Here is a 10,477-nt window from a genome sequence, read left to right as displayed (position 1 = left end):
AAAACACGGAGGACGGAGATCTCTTTTTCTCCCCCTCTTCTGACAGCCCAGCAGCTGATCAGAGCACGTCTCCCCTCTCCTGCAGGGGGGCGTGGTCAGCAGAATCAGCCCCGTAGACAGCAAACAGCACATAGAGCGAAATGAGGCATGGCTAAAATGCATGATCTGTTTGGTATTTTGAAAACAGAAACGTATAAATATACCTTATATAGGTATGGCCCTACAATATATCATTTAAATATAGCATGATAGGTCCACTTTAAGATGATCCAGGAGCAGTATTAATTATAATTAGCTTCACCTCCTCTAGCTGTGATAGACGTATTAATACATCAATAATCATAATCTAATAATTGTATTATGAATGGAATCGAAGTTAATTATATAATTCTGAAATGGGCCATTACCCTTAACGAGTACTTTTTTTAACGAAAGTATATTTTGATGCTAATACTTTTGTACTTTTACTTAAGTACAAGTAAAACATAAAGTATACTGAAATTCTGTATACACTTTGATGTACTTCTACACAAGAGATTGGCAGACTGCAGCTTTGAATTACCGACACATCTATTAAGAGACTGTCTATTCTCAGCTATATGGGTGATAAAAGCCTTCACTGTACATCTGTATTTCGAAACAAATTAAGGGATTACTGTTATGCCATTTGCATCTATGTAAATGGATATTCACCCATATTTATGTTTGCATAATGTGACAGACAGCTTCCTTTAAAGGGTGAATCCACAAAAATATATAATTATTAGTACTTTAAACATTAAGGACTACCTGCCAGAAGATGGAGACATCTTCCAGTAAGTGTGTTTTTCTGTGTCTAACCTGCTAAAGTATCTCCTGGTATTTTAGCTATTTCTAACGTGTGTGGCATTATTAACTTAGTCTTCTGCAAGGCATGTATAACCTCTACATGAACTGACAGCAAGATAACGATAATTCCTAGAAATGCATGCTGTCACACAATGCCTTCATTGATGCCTGCATTGTTTATTATGTAGGTATTTAACGTCAACATTGTGTTAGATCTGGATTGTTGTTTATGTGTCTTACTTTGACGCTGTAGAGGCGACACTGTTTTTGCATCGTTCCTGTGGCTCTTTGCTAAGAATCATCTCTGCGGTTCTAACACTGTTGCACACCTTATACAGTTTCCTCGGGTCATTCAGTGCTAATTCAGTATTGCTACACATCACGTAAGAAAACCAATGTAAAAATATGTAAAATCATCTGCTGCAAAAAATCATCACCTGAAACATACTGTAGATGAGGCCATATGATACTGTATTCTTAAAGGGGCCCGTTTGTGCTCATTTTCAGGTTCATATTTGTATGTTGTGCCTCCTACTGTGACATGTTTACTAGCTTTAATGTTCAGCAATGTTTATTTTTGTCATGCTGCCTGTGCTGCAGTACCTCTTTTCACCCTCTGTCTGAAACCAGAGCCCAGTCTGCTCTGATTGGTTAGCTGTCTTGTGATTGGTCCACCGCTTAGAGATGTCCCGCTCATTAGCCTATCACGTACAATGTGATGTAGCGCTAGCCAATAGAAGCGCGTTTGTAACATGTTGATGTCATTATGTTACAGAAGTAAAAAAAGGAGTCCAATGGAGTCCACACAAACCTATGTCAACTACAGCAAAGGGAAAACCCAAAACAGCATTTAAGGGCTCACACACAAATTCAGATAATTCAGAATACATGCCCAATTTATTTTTAATGACACAAGCTTGTATAAAAGGGTTATCATAAAACTACACATTATGAGCTTTTACATTGTTTAAAATGGTTAAAAAAGTATAAAGTATTTTAATAAAATGTTACATTACACGTTTATATCTTTCCTCATGAAGTTTGATGAACAGTACATTAAGTGACCTCTCTATCCTCCTCCACCCTTTCTCTAGTGACGTAAATAACCTAAATTGTACTTAATAATTAACTCCAGTTTATTAAGCAAGAACAGACTTGTCCCGCCCTGTTGTGTGCTAGAACAAAGGCTCTTTTGAGACTCCAACTATCACAAACTCTAAATATTACTAGGAAACACACACCTTCCTTCACACTAAAAGCCTTTTACATAGCAGGTACAGTATGTATCCTATTGCTGACTTCCCCAACTTGAGACATTCACAAAAATGTTATTCAATAAATCAAAGGCAAATGTTGAACAGATTGTATCAGTATTTTATGATATGATTCATGTCACAAGGCATGTACATGGAAAGCTTGGTCACGTTTAATTAAATGCACTCAATGTTACACTGTTAATAGTTATAATTATACTCACAAGAGTCATGAATTACAGAAAATATGCTGTTTGCAAATCCTTTGTTCATTTCCTCTTTGCCAAAGTTCCCATAGGAAACCCAAACTAATCTGTGACGTAGTAAGGACGGATCACCACCTGGTAGGAGAACTGGTCTGAGCGGCATGGATAGACTTGGTCAGCGCTTCTTGGGACAGATACAAAGTTCTCCCCATCACCGTCAGGAAATTCAAGAACCTGGATCACATACGTCCCTTCACACAGAACAATAAGCTTATTGCTGTACTGAAACTTTCCCTGCAAACTTCGGGGTACATTTCGGTTCTCTTCAATCTTCACACTAACAGCCGGCAAAGTGGGGCAAGTGACCCCATCCCTCGAGCATTCTGCATGACTGATATAAACCCTTGTTTTCCAGAGCATGATGTTAGTAGCGAATAAGTGACTGTTATGAATAGGTGATCGGATCTTTATTGTGAGGCTATTGAGTGACACGCCATGACGATTGAAGACACCAAAGTCCTTGTAAATGTTGACTTTGTGGTGGTTAAAGGTAGTGCTCCACGGATTGTCGGTGTAAATCCTGGGAGTGTAGAATTCTTTGTCTTTCTTCAAGTAAGGGAGCAATGTTTTTAAGGACAGTGTATTGAAATAATACCCCTTCTGCTTCATGGCATCGTACTGGGACCCATTAAGTTTGTATAAATCCTCAGCTTGTATCAGGGGGAAACGGATGAGCTTCAGAAGGACCTCAGGGATGGTAGGGTTACCTTTGGCTGCCGCCCATCTCTCCACTCCATTCAGGATGACGTTTTCATTAGGCACCACAAGGTCTGAGCGAGACAGAAGAGCTTTGACCAGAGCAAATGAAAGATTTGTCCAGGCTGGGGATTGGATCAGAGCCTCACAGTTCCACGCCAGGTAGCGAATGCAAGCTTCCTGTAGTGCCTCATCACCTATATGAACTGCATACTCATAGAAAGAGTTTTGACTCTGGAAGGTGGGATCCTCTGTGAGAAAAAGTCTGGAAATATTTGCTACCTCATTCTGTACTTCTGTCAGACCCCAGTCTTGTGCCATCCTGAGAATGCAAGGGGCCGTGGATCGTGTAAATTTGATCTTTCTTGTGTAGAAAAATCTGCAATGTGAAACATTTGCATTAGCAAGGTTCAGGTGTTTCTTACTTAGTGCATATGAAACGCAAGAGACAACAAATAATCAAAGCAAGTCTCTTAAGTCATTCGATTTGACAGTTTACTTATTCCTGCATTTTACTTGCAACAATATGTCACCTGCACTAATTTATTTATTTTAATGTCTTAAGTATATCGTATATATACTTAAGACATTAAAGTACCCAACCCCCCTTTTTACTTTGGTGTCCCCACATAAAATGAAATACATAAATCATCACTAAACTTTATCAAACAACCTTTTAAGCTTTGAAAAATGTCTCAGACTACTGGTTAACATAAATAACTGCAGTGAATTTACATCATCTAGGGCTACCCCACGACCAGGAACACCAAAGGTATTACAAAGTTGACTAAAACACTCGGGATATCATAAGGTCTTGATGGTAAAACACAATATTTATGATTAATGAAAGTAGTAAATCGGTCAGATTTGACCCGAACACGACAGGAAGGTTAAGATGTTCTTTGCCCAAAAACTACAAAGTGTATAGTGCAAAGGACAATAAAGCCTTTGAATCCTTGACCACGTCAGGATGAAGTTTAAAGTCACACGTTTTGGTTTACCTGATAAAGGTTTTGGCGTGCTCACTGCAGTTAGAAGTGGTATCAATGCTGAGGTGTCTGAAGTCCTGCTGTGAGTTCAGAGAGAGGATGAGGCTGTGAGCACAGATTGTCTCAGAGGTGTTGTTGTGCACCAGCACTGGGATGTTCACGTCACAGTCACGTCTGCTGTCAAACAGCTGCCCCAGCTGATGGGAGAGGCTCGTGCTGTGGTCCAAATCATATTCAGGGCTCAGATTGCTGTTGATCTGTTCTGGTTTTCATAGATACATATATGGGTTAGTGAGTGAGAGAAAGTGACATGTCACTTTTTTTATAGTCTTGCATAAACATTTGTTGCCTTACCTTTTTGGCACCGAACACCAGCATGTCTGGAGGGACCACAGTGAGAGAAGCCATCAACAGATTTACATTGAAGCAGGCTCGTCTCTGATCCATCACAGAGTACATTGTTCAACAAGACTGTACCTTCCCCTAACACAAAAGCAATAAAAACAGATTAAACATTGAAGTCCAGATCCTTTCCTTAAGTCGAAGTATTAAAACACGGTGAAAGTACTCTGTTACATGTTACAGTCCTGCATTGAAAATGTTACTAAGTTAAGAATGGCAGTATAATTTGGGAAACGTACAATATTAAAAGCAAAGTATTAAAGTATTAAGAGCAAATAACTCAATTCAGAAATATGTACTTCGACTGTTACTATTTCTCCATTAATTGGCCGATTCATTGATCCAGCGCCCAAAGGGACATTTTCAAAATGTTTTGCCATACAGACAGTTGCTCAAATAAATATATTACAATTTTTAAATAATTAATTCATTATCAGGAAAACCAGCAAATCTTCACTTTTGAGGGAGTGAGAAACATGAAATCGTTTTGATATGAAACATGCCTTAAATGAGTTGCTCTTGTAGTCAACTTCTTCATATGTTTTCAGTGCAAACATGTTTATTTGTAAAGTATTAAGTAACTCAAGCAGGCAGATAAATGTAGTGGAGTAAAAAGTATAATATTTCTGTCTGAAATGTAGTCGAGTAGTAAGAATTGATTGAATATAATTACTCAAGGAAAGGAACCTAAAGAGATTGTACTTAATTACAGAACTTGAGTAAATGTATTGTTCAAAATGACATGTACCATGATTTCCATGTTGACATTATTTGTGTTAGAGGATATTTGGGTTTCAAAGTGTCAAAGGTTACCGGAGCCAAAATGAGGTGTAGTTAGAGCTTCTATTGCGCCAGGGAAATGGAGCTGGCGACACACGACATGAGCGTCATTTATGTCCCAGTAGCTATTACACACAGTCCCCCAAATTCCCTTTAGAAAGATCTCCACACGGCCGTCAGCGTTATCTTGACCACCAACCAGCCTGATAGATCCTTCCTCTTGACCTAAAGAGAAAAAATGATAACGTTAAGTCATCTGAGGCCAATGTTACTCCATAAAATGAAAAAAATATATATATTCAGCAATGTCTGCTTAATTTAATTCTATGAGCTGAGGGTTTGCTTTGCTCTCAATCCTTAAATAATCTCAATGTGTCATGTAGAAGTTATGTGATTTATGGATCAACAGTGTTGGTTTAGCTTTCATTTCTTTTTTTTATCTTTTAATATATTGTGGGCCAGAGAGTGCCTTTATTTGAGATGTAGAAAAAAGCACAAAGCCAAACAGATGGGACGGTGGGTAAATAACAAAAAGGTTACTGTCCTCAAAGTATAGTGCACCAGTCAAAGTCCAGATCTAAATCTCATCGAGAATCTGGGGCACAGTTTGAAAGCTGCCGTCCACAAACATCATCCAACCAACCTGAACAACCTGGAGCAAATCTGCAAAGAAACACGAGCAGAAATCCCTCCTAACAGTCGCCAAGCTGGAAGATACTTTCCCAACAAGACAGCAAATGGTGGCTCTACACATACTAATGCATAGGGGTTGTATACTTATGCAAGCAACACTTTTTAGTTTTTGTATTCTCTTTTAAAGATCTGCTGAACTGACTATACTGACTGGAACATGTACATGTACAATGTGTAATCCAGTCAAATCTGATATGTTTCCCTGTACCGTTACGTCCCCCGGTTTTGCCTTGAAGCAGCCTCTTTTTTTCTGTAGGGTTATGTCACTTGACCTGCGTAGTGACGCAACTGAAACAAACATTTAGTTTTCTAGAAGATAAGATAGTTATCTGGGGTAAATGTATCTAACTTTGCAAACTTTGCTTGAACATAAACAGCACCATATCTTCAGAAGTTAAGAGCAGTTTACTCACCAGCAGACAAGCTTACGCTCAGGGAAAGAAAGCAGAATAATAGCAAAGTATTTTCTTTCATCTTTAGTGCATTCTGGAAAGATATAAGGAAGGAACATTACTAAATTCTGTATTCAAAACATTTTTCAGGACATTTTTCGTTCACAAAAGTCTCTTTACACCCAGAGATAAGATTTTCAATTATATTTTACAGCCCGTTTTAGGATTTTAAAAAGTATTATGAAGCCAGATATATCACTAGAGAACAATAAGTATAGTAACAACGTTTTTGTAACAGTGTTGGTTCTAAAAGGAAAACCGTTATATGATGGCTTAATATACACAACATGCAAATATAATTTTGCTAAACATATATCTATGTCATGACAGAAATGTTGCATACGTAGCAATGACAAATTGTCCTTCATTTGATCCTATGTGTCTGTATACTCCCAAAAAATGTGGATGCAATAAGTATATTCTGGTAAAAGTAGGCATTAACTTACCAGAACTCAAAATGAATTGAAGAAAGTCTGCTGATTGAAGAAAGAATAGTAAAACTGAATTTTATAAATTGTCTGTAGTTACTTTCCAGGAATAACCCCTCCCACTAAAGGGGTGTTTGCAAGAAATGTTTTTGAAATCCACATTTTATTTCTACACTGTAAGAATATAAATACCTTTAATAAAAACGTTTGAAATACTCAAGTAAAGTACAATTATATCAAAATAGCAGTGGTGGAAAGTAATTGTTTACTCAAGTATTGTACATTAGTACTTGTTTAACGTACACTTTACTTGAGTATACGTTATACTTGATAATATGGTATAATGCCGTACTGTACTATTAATCCGCTCAGTATTTCTAGTATCTAAACTACTGTAGAAGTAATCTTTAAACTGACAAAATAATCATCCATCATTGGAAGCCTTGTTTCTTGCGTCAGTTGGTAATCCTGTGTACCATGATTGTCTATCGATCTGCAAGCAGTGTGTTTTCTGCTGAATAATGTTAAAGAGCGACATGTGGTTATTGATGGTTCAAATGTGCAGTGCTACATAAGCCGAAATAGAGTATAAGATTCTCTCATTCTTTAGATACATCCTCTTGGCGGACTTGACGCAAGTATTCTGTCTCTGTTATACTGTTGTACAACAAAATAATATTTACTTCAATAAACAGTGTGTCTGTGGTTCTACTTTGCTATTTCCTAATGCCTGGAGTGTTTAAGGTTTCAGATCCATGACACAACACTAAAATCCCCTGACACAACCAAAAACAGGATAATCATAATAATAACCATAATAATATAATACTGTGTATATACCTACTGTGATCCATTCTACACAACCAGTGGTGGAGGAAGTACTTAAGTTAAAGTAGAAATACTACAGTGTAAAATACTCTGTTACAAGTGATAGTCCTTAATTTAAAACCTTACTTAAGTAAAAGTAGAGAAGTATTATCAGCTAAATGTATTTTAAGTAACAAAAGTAAAAGTACACATGTTTGTATTGTCCCATTTCAGAATGAGTACAAATATGTCAAAAAAAAGTACTTAAGTATAATACTTGAGTAAATGTAGGCTACGTTCCACCACTGGATATTTGCCTCTGAAAATGTAGTAGAGAGTACAAGTATAGGAAGCATATACGTATACAATTAAAATACTCAAGTGAAGTAGCCTACTATTATGTCAACAATAGTACTTAAATACAATACTTGAGTAAATGTAGGCTTCTTAGTTAGTTTCCACCACTGGACATTTGCCTCTGACATGTAGTGGAGAAGAAATATAAAGTTGCATTCAATGGAACTCAAGTAAAGTACAATGTGTCTTAAAAAAAGAAATGTTAAATACATAGACTGTATATATAAAGGTTAAATACAATACTTGAGTGAATGTAGGCTACTTAGTTACTTTACACCAATTGATATTTTCCTCTAAAATGTTGTGGAGAAGAAGTATAGCAAGCATAAGCTTAAAATAAAAATACTCAAGTAAAGTACTATTAGGCCTATGTCAAAATCGAACTTAAGTAGGACTACTGTATGGTGATTGAGTTACCACAGTTTATACATCCATGGTTACCACAGATTGTGTGGGGGCGGGGCGTCGCCATGCAACCGTCAACTAACTATAAACGCAGTAGCTAAGTGGAGGAAAAAAGGCATATCGAAAACGCAAACAAATACAATTTTACCATGATTCAGTTTATCTTTTGCTTTTATAAGAAAGCTGGTTATGCCTGGTTCTGATTATTATAAATAAAATAATCTTAGAAAAAACTTTATTCCGCCAAAACGAACAGGAGTGAAGGCAGGATGTCAACACCGGAGGAGGAAGAGGCGAACATCGGTAAAGTGCTCACTTTTCTCCGGGAGTGGGACCGAGGTGACAGCAGGGTCCGCGGCCGCATGTTGACCGCCTTCCTGAGCCGGAACCCCGGGAGGAGGCTCTGTGATGTGGAGCTGCAGCTCGCTCAGGTCTCCAGCCTCTTCCTGGCCCGGATCACCACCTGGACCAGACTCACGTATCCTCTCTCTGTGTATTTATTATATGTTCAGGCTGCATGTGGACGCCTGCATGAGCCAACACAAACTATATCAAACATATTGTTTACCATTTGTCAATCAATCAATCTTGTGTACAAACTGTAACGTCCCCTGATGACACATTTGTGTTTTGGGCTAAATAAACTTTGATTTATTCAAGGCTATATGTTTGATGCACTGATGCTGTTAGCTGTATGTGCAGTCAAGGCTAAATAATGTTTTTGTTTAATGCTGAGCTGCATCAATTATTCATCTTACAGACAGACAAATGATCACAAACTATTTAGTTTGTGATCTATTAGTAATTTCATGGAAAACTTGTGTTTTCAGCTTCTCAAATATGGAGATTTCCTGCTTTTTTAAATCATGATAAATTGAATATCTTTTTGGTCCTGGACTGATATAACAAAACATTTCAGAGACATCACCTTGGACTTTAAGAAACTGAGACATTTTTCACAATTTTATAAAAATGTTGTAAGAAATGTACGAAATTCAGGCCAAACTATTAATCAATGAATCAAGATAATAATCTGCATATTAATCAATAATGAAAATAATTGCCTAATACACAAATGTTTTTTGTCTGTAGCTTTTTCTTATGTCTTTACTGCATACAGTAAAAGCACACATTTAACTATATTGTGGCTTAATTAAATCAAATAATGCATAAGTCATTCAAATGATATATAGGGTTTCTATAGGGATCATGCTGGTTTCTGTTAAGGATACATTATTTACTAAACGGAGACATAGTCCTTCACTCAATACTCAGATACATGTTTGGGACATTCTTGGGACTGCAGCTTAAAGCAATTGGGATTTTCCTCTCTGCATCAAACCAGTGAGTGAATATGAAACTCTGTATCAATATCTACAAACTACTGTTTCTGTGACTCAGTCTGAGGTATTAATTTGATCCACTTTCCCTCAGTGATCAGTACCTGATGGAGTTTCTGGATGATGGAGGAGTCCTCACTCTTCTGGACATCTTGAGCCACTCTCAGAGCAAAGAGGAGCAGAAGCTCGAGGCCCTCCGCCTTCTGCTCACTATGTCAGACGCTGGTCGCAAATACAAAGAGGTTATCTGTGAAAGCCATGGTACTTTTCATAAAGAATCACTTGAATACAAACACACTTCTTTCTACACTGCACTATAATCAGTGCATTAGATATAGCTTTATTTGTAAGCTCTTTTTCACACCAGCCATGCAGATACGCTATTTAAAACACAATTCTTTGTCAAGTATTTTATTTTGCAACGCAGGTTATCACAACAAAATGCAGTTGTAGTTTATTATGCTAAATCACAGAACAGAATAAAAACAGTAGTACTAGTGAATTCCTGCATTTACTTTGCATTAGGAGGTTTGTAACTAACCAAAGCAATGGTTAACAGTTCTCTAGGAAGTTTACTGAATGTGACATCTACAACAACAACAAAAATCAATATCCACGAAACATTGTCTATTAAATATCATCTGGATAACTTGATCACTGACATGGTGCTTACAGCGTTGACCTCAATTTTGTTTACAATCTTGCAGGTGTGAAAGCCATAGCAGAGTTCCTGGCTCAGTCCAACACAGATGAACCTCTAGAGGCAGCCTGGGCCCTCCTG

General features: G+C 37.3%; 2 protein-coding genes across 2 annotated transcripts in view; one reads left to right on the top strand and one right to left on the bottom strand.

Annotated features, from left to right (window-relative positions):
• Positions 1-2,179: 2,179 nt before the first annotated feature.
• LOC117495414 (galectin-3-binding protein B-like) lies at positions 2,180-6,967 on the bottom strand. The gene is made up of 6 exons (XM_034146656.1): positions 6,806-6,967; positions 6,321-6,393; positions 5,248-5,439; positions 4,387-4,515; positions 4,045-4,294; positions 2,180-3,422 (listed from the first exon to the last, which is right to left on the bottom strand). Exons 2-6 carry the CDS (start codon positions 6,379-6,381, stop codon positions 2,390-2,392), a joined length of 1,665 nt encoding a protein of 554 aa, XP_034002547.1. The 5' UTR covers positions 6,382-6,393; positions 6,806-6,967; the 3' UTR covers positions 2,180-2,389.
• Positions 6,968-8,625: 1,658 nt separating this feature from the next.
• The window catches only part of armh1 (armadillo like helical domain containing 1), a 4,629-nt gene continuing 2,777 nt past the window's right edge, over positions 8,626-10,477 (top strand). Inside the window, 4 exon segments of the mRNA XM_034146655.1 lie at positions 8,626-8,834; positions 9,632-9,700; positions 9,791-9,957; positions 10,404-10,475. Coding sequence (XP_034002546.1) covers positions 8,626-8,834; positions 9,632-9,700; positions 9,791-9,957; positions 10,404-10,475 — 517 coding nt within the window.

This window comes from Trematomus bernacchii, unplaced genomic scaffold (assembly GCF_902827165.1).
Source record: "Trematomus bernacchii unplaced genomic scaffold, fTreBer1.1, whole genome shotgun sequence".
NCBI classification, from domain to species: Eukaryota; Metazoa; Chordata; class Actinopteri; order Perciformes; family Nototheniidae; genus Trematomus; species Trematomus bernacchii.
The sequence above is the reverse complement of the archived record's forward strand: the minus strand, read 5'-3'. Positions and strand labels throughout refer to the sequence as shown.